The sequence below is a fragment of the Wasmannia auropunctata genome, unplaced genomic scaffold, assembly GCF_000956235.1.
Source record: "Wasmannia auropunctata unplaced genomic scaffold, wasmannia.A_1.0 LD335828.1, whole genome shotgun sequence".
NCBI lineage: Eukaryota > Metazoa > Arthropoda > Insecta > Hymenoptera > Formicidae > Wasmannia > Wasmannia auropunctata.
The window spans coordinates 287,105-304,572 of record NW_012027062.1 but is presented as its reverse complement, the minus strand read 5'-3'; the positions used below and the strand labels follow the sequence as shown (position 1 = coordinate 304,572).

The window sequence follows — 17,468 nt, the reverse complement described above, 5'->3', positions numbered from 1 at the left end:
ATGCAAATTGCAAACCTAGGGAAGAGGAAGGGGGGATAGAGATCAACGCGATTAAAAGGCTTTGCAATCACGCGATTAAAAGGCGTGAAAAAAAATTCCTATTATTTTATATATGTAATAATTAAAGATTAATATCTCGATTCAGCGATAAGTTTAAGTCTAAAAAAATTATTTGTTAAGTTTATTAAATAATTTATTTATGTATTTTAATACAGAGAGAACAGACGATTTATATCTCGTTCGCAAAAAATAATGAATGTAATCGAAATATTTCGAACCGTTTTGATCGTAAATGAACAAATAAAAAATATGAAATTTTAAAAAAATGTTTAAAAATAAATGTCTAATAATGACTTGTAAGAAATGATGAATGTGGATGATATTCAATATACCGTTTTGCTCGATAAACGAACAAAAATATTATAAAATCTACATTTAAAAAAATCTAAAAATAAATTTTGTAAGAGATTCCTCATCTCTTACAAAAATATAAAATCTACATAAAAAAATGTAAAAATAAAATCTAATAATTTTAAACTTGTAAGAGATGAAAAATCTCTGCTGTGGACTCAGCAGAGATTCCTCCTACAAGTCTAAAATTATTAACTTTATTTTTACATTTTTTTTCCTCTTCCCTGGATTTGCAATTTGCACGATGCACGCATGTTTGTATGGTTTGCAAAAAGTAAAACTTGACCTTGACAATCGATAAATTTATTAGACATTTTTTTATTTTATTTAGTTAAAAATGGTACATTTCGATTGTATTCATTTTCTGCAAACGAAATATAAATCTTTCTCTTCTCTCTGTATTAAATTATACAAAATAAATCATTTGACAAACTTAATATCTGTATAATTAAGTGATAATTTCCGCGACTGATTAATTACTTGTAAATTGCGCATCGTGTAATAACCACATCTAGACAAGAAACGTACGCGTAACGTCGGAAGTGAATTTCCGCAGAGATACTACACGCTATCGTAGGAAATATTCCATTTAACTTGCTCCCCAGTTCGTTTTGTTGCAGCGTTATTTTGTAAATAAGAAGTTTATTCAAAATTCGTATACAAAGCGTCCGACTTTGTATTATTTTTCAGTAACAAAATCTGGTGCTAATTTGAGTTGAACCATACAAATATTTTATATTCCTCGTATATAAATATTATATTTACATATAATTATATAGCTTTGTGCGAAAAATGTATGCCTTATTTGCCAGTTTATTAGCCTACAAACACGTTTGCATGTGTTTAATAAAATACTTATTATTGAAATATGTGGATTACATAAACAGATCTTAATTGAAACAACTTTATATATATATATATATGTACATTATGTACAGGAAGTACACTTACCAATTCACTTAATAAAACGCAAATATATATTATACAGTTTTTCGTTCAAATCTTTCCATTTGACTGTCCAAATGTACACAAAATGTAAGTGAAATCAATTTGCTGCTCTGAATATTTTAATTAAAGGATAAATTTTTCTCTCAGCGGAAAATGAGCGTTTTGTAATCATACTTCCTGCATAACTAACGCATTGAGTTCTTCCTCCCCTGGACACAACACTGCATCAATGTTATAAAAGGCGGCGTGGAGCGTTATCATAAGCCAGGAAACTCCTGGAAACAAGAACAATACAGTTGTATTAATATAATTGTTTTTTTGCGTTGTAAAATTATATTTCGAAGATGCTCTTTCATCTACTTACCGAGTACCCAAAAGACAGCTGCATGTGCGCCAACTAGGAAAAATACAGGCAGTGAACAGATTCCAACTAAAGAGTACACCTGCGCCAGGGTTAGTCTGTGATTCAGTATCATCAATTCCTGCCTCGAGTGTCGCTGAGACAGCTTGTAACATATCCAGAGATAAACGGCAACTGTCAGCAACAACAGAGGTGAGGTGATTCTAGAAAAGAAAGTTACACATTTTGTTACATACAGTTGTATCAAAATCACGTTGAAATAATTAATGATTGTACTTGTGCATCTTCTTATGGCCATTTCTACCAAAGATGTAGCTTAACTTTAATCTTGGTTTAATGTATTTTGTATCTTTTTCTAGTTCTAAGAATTAGAAAAAAAAAGATGAAAAATAAAGCCGAGATTAAAGTTAATCTACATTGGCAGAAATGGACATTACAGATACTAAATTAGCGGATTAATGGAATACAAAGTACTTCTTACAAGCAATATATCACCAGCCCGATGAACACAAACAGGTAGTTGCTCTGGAAGTATTCGATGTTCTTCACGACCCGCTTGCCCAATCTGCTTATATTGGGCGGCGGTCTGATGTTGTTTGTGTTAAGGAACAACGACCATGGCCGAATGTTAGCTTTCCTGTGCTCGATCCAGTCGTGGGCTTGGGGATAGCCTATCTGTCCGAGCGGCAGTTGAGGTAGTTGCAGAAATTCGAATCTGCGGAACAGCGTGAGCAGAAAAATCGATTAACATGACATGATAATACATCAGATAATATGTAGGACAATGCAGAGTCTCTCGCACCTGTCCTGATTTTCTACTCTACTATACACTTCCGATTGCTTTTGTTCAAAATAAAAATTGCTTTCGCGAAATATGAATATTAATCAACGCGAAATTATTCGCGTTGATATCTTGTTGACGTGTATTGTTGACGTAAGCAACGCAGAGAGAAATCATAATTTAATTATCAGCTCGTCATGAATATTAATCAACGCGAAATTATTCGCGAAATTATTTCGCGAAATTATTTCGCAAAATTATTCGCGTTGATTAATATTCATGACGAGCTGATAATTAAATTATGATTTCTCTCTGCGTTGCTCACGTTAACACACAACGCGACGTTCGCTTGCAGGTTAAGTTAGGTGAGAATCTAAGGCAGAGCCAAAAAGGAGTTGCATATCCATTACCCGTTCGTAGTTTTGCGACTTTCCAGCGGGTCCTGCATCTCCCCCATCGGTACCTCCACGTGTGTCATGATTTTTTAGGGTAAACGATTCCTGTTCACTTCGAGAATATTATTCTTTGGTCCCGAACTGACACCTTGCCGTGTCGTCCGTATTCTGCAATCTGCTCGTATTTATTTAGTTCGTAGCTTTTCCGTTTATTTCTACGCCTCAGTCTTCCCTTTTCTTTCTTCTAAAAGTATGGACGCACAGACACATTATTTCCCTTCAATCAGCAGAAAACATGAAAAAACACTGCAGAACGAACGAATTTGATATAGCCAACGCTTATACCGGGTGGTCTCTAACTATTCATGCGAGGGGAACAGCTGAGAGCCAGCTGAGGCAGTTGCAGAAATTTAAACCTGCGGAATATTGTATAAGCAAAAAATCGATTAACATAATAGAGGTATTATATGTCAGATTAATATCGGACAGTGTGAAATTTTTCTACACGTCTTGATATTCTACTTTGCGCTTCCGACTTCTTAATTGTTTATCAAAATGCGCTTTCGCGATCAGATACGAATATTAATTTACGCGAAATGATGTCTGGCGACACTTTTTTCGTTATAACTTGAATATTCTAAAATAGTTGTTATTTCGCAACAGATTTCAGAAATGATATCATCCTGCATCTCCCTTCGGGGGATTGATAATACGGAATGGAAGGAAATATAAAAAAAAAATCGTTAAATTCGCGTATTGCGTTATAAAGACATATAGTTTTATAAATAATCGGGGATATTAATTGAAGTTTAAGTAAACGACAGAAATAAAATTTATGCTAAAAGAATAATTCGGAGCAAGGGAATAATTTTCTACAGTGACATTTAATGTTCATCTTTTTGGTAAAGAACGACCGTCGATTTAAGATTACTCACACGACTCCTTTAGTCTGCAGACCCTTATCCGATCGAGATAATGAGATATCCGTGTGTACACATCGGGGTAAAACGTGCAGCTTTCTCCGAAGCTTCGTGATACTCACCATCTCGAACATATGAAATTTTTTCGAGTCCACCTGCCAAGGCTCACCCGACGGCACCGTATTATTTTTTTTTTTTGCCATTAGGATTTAATTTACAATTTCCATGCTCGGCGAGACTCCGCGTGGCGAGACTATCGTCGAATTTCTATATAATTCATATCTCTCGTGCGAGAGGTTGATAATGATGTCAAAACATGCCTGCAGCATATTGTTCGATTCCTCTGATCGGTGATTCACATCCGCTCGGGCATTTCGTCATATTACTGAAATATAAACTCTATATTAGTAATATGACAAGATATATATTCGATACAGAAAGATCGAGTGTTAATTTAACGATCAACTATCTGATTTAATTAATACTATAAATGGTATAAATTTAAAAGTAATTTCTTGCGAGTTAAAACATTTTTTTAATAATTACGAGTTCTACAAATTATTATCTTGATTAGAATAATATAGATATAGAGCTAAACGTATGTCTCCCGAAGTTGTAAAAATGTAAAAAAAGTCCTGGGGAAATCGTTAAAAAGAAATACTATTTTCAATAAACTAAACTAAAAATAAAAATAATCATATCTAAAATAGTTGATTCGAGGTGGAGGGTGGAGAAAAGGGACGATAAAGGCGAAGAGGCGAGATATCGGCGTCCGCTGCCGCACAAGCCGTCCCTGTTCGCGATGCCTCTCTTTACCACGTTGGCCATCAGCCACAGGTTGCAGCTGCTCGACGAAAATTCCTTCGCCGTGAAACTCCTGTCGCAAGGACAAGTTCTTTGTTCTGCAAAAGAAGACAACTACTCCCACGAGGAGCTCCCAGGCGCAGGATCGGTCGTAAATACCGCGCCGTGAGATGCCCATCACCGTCGCAAGTCGTCCTTCTGCGTTTAATTAACAGCTAATAAATTCGAGCTCGACGGCCGATGAAATTGTCGCGCGCCGAGGTCCGCGCCAGCCCGTGCCCGTCGTTTAAAATCCTTCGGCCTTCGGTCCCGGGACGATGAGGCGGGCCTGACGGCGGGCCCAAAGAGATGAAATAGTCGGCGGCAGATGTCCAGCCGGGCCCGAACAGCTGCTGCTGCTGCTGCTGCAGTATCGCACGGTGTAGATATATCGTTCGCGATACTCCGGCCCAATAATTGCTACCTCGCCGCGATCACGCCGCTGCTTATGTCGTTTAAAAAATTCAGAATCTCTGGTGTACTTACGTGCTCTAATAATGAATTATAAATGCGACGAGCATCGAGCGATTTAAATGTCAACAGTCAACGTGTCAACTTTCTCACTGACAGTCTCGCCGGGACTTTAAATACTGTCGCTATATCCAAGAATATTCCGATGTTTTTTTTTCTTTAAATCCTTTGTCCTTATTATCGAGAGAATTTATATATGTATATCCTAAAAAAATAATACAATCCTAAACAAATAGCTTGCAGATTATAATCGCATATATTATAGATTTGAATGCTTGAAAAATTATATAGGATAAAAAACTGAATGCATTATGTCGAGCCTATATGTATACGTATATATATAGGTTCGATATAATGCATTCGGTTTCTTCGCAGTCATAAAAAAATTCTTTGACTCATTAATTCTTTCATTTCATATATATCTTAATTTTTTAAGTCAAATGCCGATCGCGTTGTCCTTGAGAGACACACTTTTTCATTTGTATAATGCACTCTTTTCAAACGATATATTCTAGAAACGATTCTCCCACGTGCATTCAATATATTACGTATTGTATACTTATTAATAACACAATACATGTTTTATTGTTTACGTTAAATAAGACATTTCTATTGTGCGTAAATAACAGAGATGGTATATAATTAATTAGAAATAGAAATGTTATTTTGGAAATATCCTTTATATATAATAGGAGCCATAGTATGTTATTAGTGAATAGACCATTGTTCACAGTGGCAGTTCGAATATTTGAAAAAAAAAACAATGCCGTTTCTCTCGTCGTCGCGCATGTCGAAAGACAATAAATATAGCATGCGGATTCAAGATTTATGGCTCATTGCTTTCATTTGTGTTCACGAGAAACAGAAAACGGTACAAAACGGAGCCTATATATTTTGTTACCTATCTCGAGAAAAATGCCTGCGGGAAAAATAGAACGATGGTGAAAGCGATGGTGACGAAAAGTGGGAAAGCGTAGATTTCGGCGAAATCTGCGAAGACCAGCTCCTCCTTCCCTCTCAACCCCCCTCTCGAGTAGAGAGGGGGGTGCGAGCGAGCCGGTAGATGCCGTGGAAGTGCGGAGACGACGACGACGATGGTGGTGTGCACCCCGCCGGGGCCAATCGGCGGCCGCGTTACATCCGCGTCGTCTCCGTGCCACGCGCGCCGATTGGCCGGCCGCCGACCGGACCGGCGATCGCGCCGCTCCGTACCGGCCGCCATAACGAACACGAACGCCGGAACGTGCGGTACGCCCGTCCTGTACGTACATACATACGTCGGTTTGAATGAGCGACTACCGCGGCATTCGGCGGCGTGAGTTAAAATCAAACGACTCGACGCGACGCGCCCGCGTTGGTGTGACTCGGTGACTCGCGAGTTCCTTCGCCCTCCTCCGACCCCGGCGTGTCTTTTTCCTTCAGTCCCGAGTTCCCTTTTTTTCCGCTCTCTCTCTCTCTCTCTCTCTCCTCCATTTCTCTCCCTCGTCCTCGTCTCGTCTCGTCTCTCGTCCCCGTGTGAAAGAGAAGCGTGAGGAAGCGGCGACGTGAATCGCGAGCGTCGCGGCGCGCACGCCGCACGTGCACGTGCACGACGTGATCCTGCGGAACCCGCGAACATGGAGGTCGCGCGGAAGGTGCACTACGACGCGTGCGACATGAAGAACGGCGAGCTCACCTGGAGCTGCGGCGGCGGCGGCGGTGGCGGTGGCAACGGCAACGGCGACGGCGTCGGAGCCGGCAGCGGTGTCGTCGGCGGCGGCGGCGGCGGCCACAGCCCGGAATGCAACGTCCTCAACTCCTCCGGGGACGACTTCGGCTCGCCGCCGCCGCTGCAGCCGCGCAAGCTGTTCGACGCGACGGACTGCAACGACGACGAGGATCAGCCGATGAACAACAACAACAAGATTCTGCCCTTCGTGACAGGTTAGCTCTATCCTAGCTCGCTTGTCGAATTTACTACTCCTCTCATCGCTGCATCGTTCAACGTCTCGTTCTTTTCTCTCTCTCTCTCTCTCTCTCTCTCTCTCTCTCTCTCTGTCTCTCTCCATCTACTTATATTTGCATTTCACATTTCGTTGTAGGGATATATGCATCGCGTTTCGAGCGCGGAAAGTATAACACGCGCCGCGCGACGCTACGAAGAATGAAATTTTTTTTTACGTTTTTGCTCGCTGCATCCGCGAATCCCTCCCGACTTTTCGTCTTTTTCTCCCCAACGTCTCGTATTTACCACCTGTTCCATCATATACTTCATCGTATGCCGTTTCAAGTGCAGGGAGTGTAACGCGGAGTGGAGCTAGAATCGAAGAACCGGAATCCCTTACGTTTCAATATTTAGATTCTTTCTCGATTTTCCCTCTTACAACGTCTAATTTTACGTAATTTTAATTGCGAGACGCACATCGTGTGGTGCCTTTCTCAGGTACAAAGAAGAGACACTTTTCTTCACGCTACGTCACGGCGTCCCTTTGCCAACTCCACCTCCCCCCCTCTCCCCACCCGGTGCGAGGAGTCGAAGTGAGAGAGTCGTAGGAAGTGACCTCGTGTTTTCATTTACGAATAAGGTCCGTCCGGAAACGGTCTCGTAGTGTGAACGGTTTATAGATATATCGGTGTACGTCAAAACAAGGGATTCTTCGTGAACCTTTTTCCCGGTTTGTGTGCTTCCAATTGAAGGAAGTGATGATCGAGAGACGGCACGCTCCGACGACGGAAAAATTTAGCGAGAGTCGTGCTCGATTTTGCGCTGTAAAAACAGAAATTCGGTCTTGTCGTCCGAAACCATGGATTTGAAGTCCTTCGTGCCGATCGCCACGTATAAATGTAAGAAGTAAATATATCTCACGCTATAGTCTCGGCAGAAGAACTGCGCACGTAACTACAGACGCCTGTTGCTGAACACACCTGTTGCTTCTGTCTCCTATTATTTCTCTTCTCGCTAAATTCTCGAACGCGCATATATGTACTTGTATATTTATTCAAAATTATATTGGCGCATTGGTGCGAAATTATTGATATCGACAACGTTTAGACAATTTTTTTGCATCGTGCGTAAATACTTTCTGCAAAGTGATTTTTCGATCTCTGCATAATAATTACGATCGTAAATTATATATGACGCTCTGATTACGATCGTTTTTTTTTCGAATTGAAATTACGGCATCAGTAATTCAAAATTATCTGTGTACTGATGACAATACCAGTGTAATATCTAATTATTACATATACAATATCGCATATGTAGTTTCAACTCGTTGGCAAAGCATGCGTATGTACGAGTAAACAAATTAACTCTAGATAGATTTATATTCTTTTATATCTTATTTCATTATTTTTACGTATTATTTTAAATATATTAATCGGGCTCTTTGAAATTATTCCGAGCGAGGAAGACAATTTGTAGTTTAAAAGTATAAAACGCAATATAATGAAACGCCTGTTAATTCCGATCGACATTTTAATTGTCCGATGAAATCAATGGGAAATTTTTTGTCATTTGCGACGCACGATGACTGCAAGCATTCTATGCCGAATAAACGTTTATTTGCAGGTACTCCAGCCATCAAGGCTCCCATCAGTCGTGAAAGTGCTTTTCACAAGAATTCAATGGGGTGTAGTCCACCCTACAAGCGTGTTAGGGCATTACGTCTATTCGACTCGCCCACTACCCCGAAAACCTTGATACAGAAGAGCGTGTTTCAAACTCCGTTACCGTCAAGGTGTTCTAAACTTTTTAATCTAGACAAGCCTAGACCATCGAAGATAAGTCCCAGTTACCAGAATAAATTGGAAAAACCCACCGCGAATATAAATCCATTCACGCCTACCGGCATGTTAATAACGGCAAGAAAAAGGAGCAGATCCAAACGTAGTCTCAATGGGTATGTATCTTATAATTTCTGTATAATTTGTACACCTGTGATTAATCATAACTCATCAATAAACAACAAAACACAATTAAAATGCCCATTTTTCCTATTCACAAATTAAGAAAAGGTTGTTTCTTCCATATTTATGTGACTTTGTGTTTGCGAAAATTAAGTTAGAAATTTTGTTTCCGGCATATTAATTAATATTAAAATACTAGAGTATATTTATCTGTTTGTCATTATGTCTTGATTAAAGAAAAATCTGCTTCAGATTTATAACTACTTTCTTTCTTTTGTGACAGTAGTAGTAGCAGCTCACCGGACATGCAGGTATCAAAGGGTGACCTCGTAGACTCCGAGGACTCCGACAACGAATACGAGCACGCGACGAAACGCGTAGCGCTGCAGGACTCGAATATATCGCGTTACCACCAGGAGTTTCACGAGCTCGGCCTGATTGGGACCGGCGAATTCGGCTCCGTGCACAAGTGCATAAATCGACTGGACGGGTGTACGTACGCTATCAAAAAGAGCATCAAACCCGTCGCGGGCAGCATCAACGAGAAGAACGCGCTGAACGAGGTGTACGCGCACGCCGTGCTCGGCAAGCATCAGCACGTCGTCCGCTACTACTCCGCTTGGGCGGAGGACAATCACATGATCATTCAAAACGAATACTGCAACGGCGGCAGTCTCGCGGACACGATCCTCCTGATGCAACAGCAGAAGCAGTACTTCAGCCAGGCTGAGATGCGTCAGCTGCTGCTGCACGTGGCCGAGGGACTGAGGTACATACACAGTATGCAGCTCGTGCACATGGACATCAAGCCCGGCAACATCTTCATCACCAAGGAGAAGAAGTTGCACGCCATCAACTACGACTCCGCAGACGACGGTTTTGACGAGGACGAAAACGTCGACGAGGAGATCACGTACAAGATCGGCGATCTCGGTCACGTCACTTCCGTCAACAATCCGCAGGTGGAGGAGGGCGATTGCAGATACCTCCCGACCGAGATTCTGCAGGAGGAATTTACTCATCTGGCGAAGGCCGACATCTTTGCCCTGGGGTTGACCATTTACGAGGCAGGTGGCGGCGGACCTCTGCCGAAAAACGGACCAGCGTGGCACGACATTAGACAGGGGAAATTGACGGACTTGCCGCACTGCAGTCGCGATCTGAACAACTTGTTGAAGGTACGACTTTATTTCTCAAGTTTAACGGCGGACAATTGTTTCTTTCTCCGGCGAGCTATCGCAAAAATCAAAATTTTCTCAACAGAAGTTATTTTCATTTTTTTTTTAACGTTGTCGGTTTGTGTTCATTCGCAGCTGATGATCCACCCCAATCCGGAAATGAGGCCGTCGGCGGTGTCTCTGATGCAGCACCGAGTCCTGTGTCCGATCGGGAAGAAAACCAAAGCGCAATTGCGAAGGGAGCTGAACGCTGAGAAACTTAAAAACGAGATCTTGTCGAAACGACTTCACGACGCGGCAATGTACCTGAAGTCCATCACTAACGCACCGAACGTTGTCGTCGAGGGTGTCAATTGCGACCGGCAGTTGCGACCGACGGCCACCAGATTATCGTCGTCCCGTGTTATAGGCAAAAAAGTCAATCGTAGTAACAGCACTACGAACTTTTGAATCTTTTCGTTGAATTTTTGACACCGGTAAAGTTTCGGAAGGTGATACTTACGGGAGCGATCGGTTTCCCTGAACATCGCCTTAACATGTGATACCGTATCTAGTTTTTTAAGTTTATTCCAGTAAAAATAAGACGTTTAAACATCAGAATGCCGAGTAAAATTACGTACGATTATAAACGAGCATTCTCCCTATGATGATTCTCCTGATACGATTGATGTTTATTATATAGCTGTAGACAACGTAATTCGTAGTATCTTTATTAATACTATAATGGTTGTGTATTTTTCTTTTTTTTTTTTTTGGATTGTTATCGAAAACGAAATTTGTTAGTATACGAGCGTGTAGCAAGCGAGTTTGCAGTTAATTTCTCCGGGGGGGAGGGGCACTGAGGGAGCGAAGTTCGGTTTAATTTAAGATGTAATTTACACACTCAAACGTGACAAAATAATATAATGTAATATTACTAGCGTCGACTGGCATAAAAATCTTTTCTAAATTATGGAATGAAACTGCTTTATATGGCAGGTTAATTATGTGCAGTAAGAAAGTTTTTGAGACCACCTTAGTGTTTTGTGTTTCAACGTTGATGAGACTCTCTCGGCGCTTATCAATTCTTTTTACTGGCGGCTCTAAAACTTTTCTTATTTCGGCACAGGATTAAAGCAATTTTATTCTCTATCTCGGTATGCAGTGCATGCGGAGTAAGTAAAAATCGCATGTAAAAGCGAATTGAAATAATTATTGCGACTTTTACAATTTTTGCACGTTTCACTATTTACATGTTATACAAAATCTAAAAGATATTTCATTTTTCAGGAATTACAAGTTTATAAATTATTTTCTTAACGTTTAAACGGTTTTTTTTTCTTTTATATTTTACACACGAATCCTTTTTTTTTCTTTGTAAAAATGACAATGCATGACTGAACAAGTATGTTCCAGTGGCATTAATAACACAAATTATTCTTATATCCTTTTAACCTGCTTTCGCTTGCCGATTGTAACGCTTTCCTTACAATCTCAATAACAAATGCATGAACAATTTTGTACCCTAGCAAAGAAAAAAACAAGTTTTTTACCTGTATAAAAAATAATAAGTGCGCCCATACATACACTGCCGTATCTTTTACTGTCTTTTTACTTCAGTCAATATTTTGCCAAAAAGTAATAGGAACGTCATTTATCTATGCCTTTAAGATGTAACTTAAGCTTAGCTGTAGCGCAAAATCTCAGGTTGAGTATATTTTTCTACTGTAATATAACGTTTTATATATGATGTACCGTTTATTACTTAGCTGATCACCAAGAGCATTTTATTGCCTATCGTAAAAATTTTGTATTGTTTTGTCGCGATATTATGCAGATTACTGACTGCATAAATTTTACAAGGAGAAAAAGAAATATTTTTATATTAACGATTCGTGATTTTCCATCAGAATTACAACGAAATCTTTTACAATAGATTAGCTAAGTATTAACTATATGTAACATTTAGACAACTACTTACCGCTGTGCCTTTACGGCTTATGCCATAATATAAGAAACGTTTCTTGTTATTTCTAGTGTTTCCAACGATACGCATGTTTCCGTTAACTACTTTTATCAGTTGCGATCGCAAAATAATTTTATCAAATAATTTTGTCTTTAATATCGTAATCCTGAAATAAGTATTTAATCTCTTAAAAATTAAACGGAATAACAATCGGTTTGTAAAATCACATGCACAACTTCAAATGGGTGAAACTTAAGAAATAGATTTTTAATATCTTTTCGAAAGATGAATGCCAGTTTTCACAATTAACATTTATTTAATAACACCGGACAAATTAAAAAAATGCAAATTAATTATATATCAAGAATTATTCTAAATATAAATAATATATTCTAAATGTGATCAATATAATGTAAAAATCAAGTTTAATTCCATATTTATGATTAAAATACTATACTGCTAGGATCAAATGTTTCAAATTTTAACTTGCTGGTTTATCTTGCAAATTTGTTTCCTCTGTTTGTTTAGAAAAGTAATCAGACCAGCTGTCTTACATAAAATACAAAATCTATTATATAAAATTATTTTTATTTACAGTTAGAATAAAACTAAATATTTCCATGTCTTAAAATTCAACACGCGAGTATCTAAATGCGATTTCACGTATGAAAATTTTAATTTTTTATATATACAATTACACTTATCTTCAATATCGTCTAAAGTTTGTATTTAATCAAACGGTTCATTTAGAATAATTCTTGATGGATCCATGTACGCGTTTTTTTAATTTGTCCATTAAAATATTATTAAATAAATGTTGCAGTATTACAAAACTTATGTGGAGATAATAAAATTGAAAATCTGTTTCTTTAATTTCAATTTTAAATTAAATTCCTATTTGAAAGTCTCGTAAATTGAGTTTCCTTCGAAATTAGAGAAACGACATGAGCAATTGTTAACATGAAGAGATGACAGTTTTCAATCATGAAAAACAAATCGATGGTTCCTACGTTTTTTTATGTTCTGTTAACTCTTCACCGGGCATTAAAACTTTCTGTTTCCACGGTGAGAACAATTGCTAAGAATAGACATTCATGCTTAGGTGATACGTTAGCGTTCATTTTACAGGATTTTACAATTTCCCAAAGATTGCTGTGTTGTAGTTAATATGCATGTTGATTCCCGTAAACGTTTCTCCGCAACCCACTTCGTCACTGTGTTAAGTCATAAAGCATGCTGATGTAATTCGAATCTTTGATATTAACAAGGGAAACTCGTGAAATGCGACTTGTACGATTGTTTTCGTCTGTTCCGATCGACTGAACTATATAAAATGAAACAACGCATTTTTTAAGAACAATATTTTGAGAAGAAAACATACAGCTATCAAGACTACGTAACTGCCAATGTTAAACTTGTTAGTACATTTTTTTTGTTATTTAAACTGTACGATTATATCCGTAAAACAGTAACATAAAAAGAATTTTATGCGTATTTTTTACACGAATCGTTTGTATAATAAACATTATATTTTAATGTGCTGTTAAAAACGATAGAAATTAATATAGAACAAAAAATACAATTAATTTATAAATGAATCAAATGAATTCAATTTATTAATTAATATAAATCTATCAAAATTTCATTATTAATTAATAAATTGTTTAAATTATATTTTTTGTTTTTAATATTGAGATTTTTATCGTTTTAACAAAATGACACATTTTAATATACACTTTATTATACAAATGTATTATTTTTTTTACATGCAAGTCACGTGCTCGCAAAAGATAAAAAGAATTGCTCAGTCGTGTGTTACGGGCTCGCCTTGTAAGATTTTCCCATTTTTATCGATTCTAACGCGCACGAACACAGCATGCCAGTCAATATTCATATATAATATATCGCTGGTTATGTACAATTAATAGATCTGATATGTTCTACATATTTTCTGCTAGTTTGTCATACAAACGTCCTTTTTTTTTTTTACACCGAAAAAGCCGAAAATCCTGCGTTCGTTTATCGAATGTGATACATGTGAAGAAAAACTACGATTTTTGTAAGCGTATTTGCATAATCCCTGTCTAGTTTTAAGACTATATTGTATATTTATATATGAAAATAATTTCGAAAATGTCGCATGTAAGAAAGCGGATATGCATGAATGTCATCTTTCTAAACGAAGGAGGGAAAGCGAGGTTGCGAGATACACCAACAGCAAGATGAATTTGAAACTTGAACATACCCTGCTTTAAGTAAATGCTTATTTTACGCTCAAGCATAATTTATTTCAATTATTATAAATTATTATAAATGACAATTATAACTGATTGTTACGCTTTCTATCCTTAGAACCTTTCCATCATGTAGGTAAACAAAAAAATTACTACTTCGCGCAAAATCTAAATAAATTTCAGCGAGCACTGGTAAATCTAGTGTTACCCCGCGCGTGTGCAAATCAGCGAATTTAGATCGTAGGTGTCTCTGTGTAAAAATTAACAATATCTCGAAGCGTGTGTCGCATAATTTCACAACGAGCGTAATGTGATTCGATTGGAAAATAATTGGTTGTTAATGTTGTAATATGGTTTGTATTTTTCCGTCATCATTGAATTTATTCCTACTGACATTTTGTGAGATAACATTTCAAAATTAATAAAAAATGTATTACCAAGAGTTGCTAATGACAGATAATTCACCTTACCAATGTTGATTTATCCCATCAAATTATAATTTTATTTATTTATATTTAGATAAAATGTAAAACAAATAGTTTTTTTAATGTAAATAATATAAATATACAAACCTGTTCCAAAGAAAATAATTCTTCTATTATAGTCTTAGATTTTGTATAAATTCTTTCATTCACATGATATTGAAGATTTTTTTATTTCTATTCCAGCAACTAATTTTATCATATCGACAAAACTTTTTCGTTTTATTATTTCTTGCAGCTTGCAATATATTCATTAGACCATTCAAGCCATCAATAATAAAGCAATCATTTTTCCCGCTAATTCTTTTTCTTTAATTTTTATTTAATGATCGTGGAGTCCCGTATATTGTACGAGGAGGTTTGAAACGTTCAGAGTTATCTACAGATTCTTCTGTATATGCCCGTATTCATTTTCCTTTGTCAAGGAATTCAACCTGTGGCTGTCAAATGTAAAAAAAAGAACCATTACTGTTTACAATCATCCACTGAAAATATAACGACCGAAATTGTCAAGGGCATTATTGTACGGATTTCATAATCCGGCCGGATCGGTCACGTGTCAAGTTGTCGAGTTTCTCGTTAGAGCCGTTAGAGGTCTCTAGCGTCTCCCGTAATCGCGAATCGCAGGAAAGGCATGATGCGTCAGTGTCAACTGTCAGTTGCGTCAACTCGTAGGCCGGGGAAACGTTTTATCGGTCACGCTCCCGGCCAGATTTGTGACGGCTCCCGATTCTGCCCCCGAAGATGACACGTTCGTTGGCTGGATTACTCCTCGCTGCTCGGCTAACGACCTCCTCCCCGACGGAGGAGCTCCGAAATTAGAACGGGGGAACAATTAAATATAATTCCTCGCGAAGCACACATGTCGCCGACTAAATAGATAATCTTCAGTGTGTCGTAAATAATTCCGCATGTTATTACACGTCTGCGAAAGCTATACTTTTTAGGACATAAGTTCACGAGTTCCCTCTTAAAAATCCACGAATTATACATTAGCTCGCAGTATTTCTCGTTTATAATTTTAGTCGACTATAGACATAATGTATACATGAATAGCGTGTAACAGTGCATGTAACGCGATTACGCATATATATAACAATAGTTGTTAAATAAATAATCAACTTTTACTTGTACGAAAGAGGAATTTCCTTATTCGATTTCGGCACCATTTCAATTCCTTTCAATATATACTTATTACGGGAAGTAGTCCTGTGCAAACACGTTTCTTTTCTTACATTCGTTCATCGCTTCCAGATATAATCTTACGCAATCTTTTACGCTTTTTTTAGCACGATGAGACGATAGAGTGTACAATAATATAGACGATTGCATATAGACAAGTCACCAATGTCGGCCTCTTCATTGCAATTATTTCAAATATATATTGTAATTAGATACACGTTTTTCAGGAATCTTTACGTACACTGATTAATATTTTTGATCTTTTGCATAGCATTATTGATTTTCTCTGTCTTTCAACAATCAGAATATATGAAAGCATTGTAAAAATCTGTATTGAAATTATTTTACTAATTTATATTCTAATTAATACACAATAATTGCTAATAATTAATAGAATGCATTTGCAGCAAGTTTCTTACGATTTTTCACGTTTCACATTTTATGCATCTTGTTTGTCTAAGAATGTCACTTTCATTGTTGCTCCGTTCGATAAGATTGACTGGCGCACAAGTTGCAGCATCAATTAACTTGAATTACTTGAGAATAAGTTTACACGATTATAGAGTATTAACTGCCACAAATGAATTTATTGATAATGATGTCTTAAAGTTGAAGAGTTAATTTGATTTCCTCTTTGCTCTTTTCACTTCATTGACGATTACTGTAGAGCCTGAAAATTTAGCTTTCACGCATGCTTCCTTAGGTAAGATTATCGAGGGTAATTATTATCTTATAAATGCATTTTATATACGCAAATAATTTTTCTCTACTGTAAGATGCCGCTATGAAGAGTACAAAATGTGTTTCTCTTTTATTTAGGTTTCAAAATAACTTAAAATGTGTGTAAACGTCGATCTACAGCCAAGGAAAAAAACGAATATTTTCTATCGATACGGATATGTTCTGTTAATGCTCGCATGCATGGTATTTGCGACCATTCAACCGCACATTGGTGGGACAAACGGTAATACATTTTTCTACCCTTTCAATATTTTTATCATGTTAATTGGAATAACAGAGCGCATTGATGCAACCGCAATTTTTGTTTGTTTGTTACAGGCATAATCGATGGTAACTTTATCATTCTCTATTTCGCTGTGCCTTTGACGTATTTAGAAGCTGGTTTATTATGCGATCCCAAGTCCCTGTACTCGACGTTGAGGGATGGCTATCTTCTGACATTTGTGATGGTATTCGTGTACATTTTGATGCCCTCTCTAGCACGAATCGGGACGTATCTGTTGACCTACGCGAAAGTTAATGTTTGGCTACTCAAAGGAATAGAGGTGATTAAAAGTATTTATAATCCGTAATTAATAAATCCGTTAATACATACAGGGAGAGAATTTTTTTTTAAATTTACCCTGCAAATCATGTTAATTGTGGGACAATATAGTATTTAGGCTAATTTTACTGTGCACTACAATAA

General features: G+C 37.5%; 3 protein-coding genes across 7 annotated transcripts in view; 2 read left to right on the top strand and 1 right to left on the bottom strand.

Moving 5' to 3' along the window:
* Nucleotides 1-713: 713 nt before the first annotated feature.
* LOC105455867 (prenylated Rab acceptor protein 1) lies at nucleotides 714-5,314 on the bottom strand. The gene is made up of 5 exons (XM_011699539.1): nucleotides 5,146-5,314; nucleotides 2,912-4,201; nucleotides 2,202-2,435; nucleotides 1,724-1,923; nucleotides 714-1,634 (listed from the first exon to the last, which is right to left on the bottom strand). The coding sequence occupies exons 2-5, from the start codon at nucleotides 2,977-2,979 to the stop codon at nucleotides 1,528-1,530; spliced, it is 609 nt and encodes a 202-aa protein (XP_011697841.1). The 5' UTR covers nucleotides 2,980-4,201; nucleotides 5,146-5,314; the 3' UTR covers nucleotides 714-1,527.
* Nucleotides 5,315-6,358: 1,044 nt separating this feature from the next.
* Nucleotides 6,359-12,425, top strand: LOC105456019 (wee1-like protein kinase 1-A). The gene is made up of 4 exons (XM_011699784.1): nucleotides 6,359-7,053; nucleotides 8,681-9,011; nucleotides 9,302-10,196; nucleotides 10,332-12,425. Exons 1-4 carry the CDS (start codon nucleotides 6,747-6,749, stop codon nucleotides 10,644-10,646), a joined length of 1,848 nt encoding a protein of 615 aa, XP_011698086.1. The 5' UTR covers nucleotides 6,359-6,746; the 3' UTR covers nucleotides 10,647-12,425.
* Nucleotides 12,426-15,482: 3,057 nt separating this feature from the next.
* LOC105455865 (sodium/bile acid cotransporter 7-like) overlaps nucleotides 15,483-17,468 on the top strand; it is a 4,110-nt gene continuing 2,124 nt past the window's right edge. The window contains exons 1-3 of one of the 5 annotated variants that reach the window (XM_011699535.1): nucleotides 15,483-15,608; nucleotides 16,859-17,003; nucleotides 17,099-17,325. In XM_011699535.1, the coding sequence (XP_011697837.1) occupies nucleotides 16,877-17,003; nucleotides 17,099-17,325 (354 nt within the window). In that variant the 5' untranslated portion in view covers nucleotides 15,483-15,608; nucleotides 16,859-16,876. Of the gene's footprint in view, nucleotides 17,004-17,098; nucleotides 17,326-17,468 lie in introns of all 5 variants that reach the window. The other 4 variants (XM_011699534.1, XM_011699532.1, XM_011699533.1 and 1 more) reach the window with 4 other exon arrangements.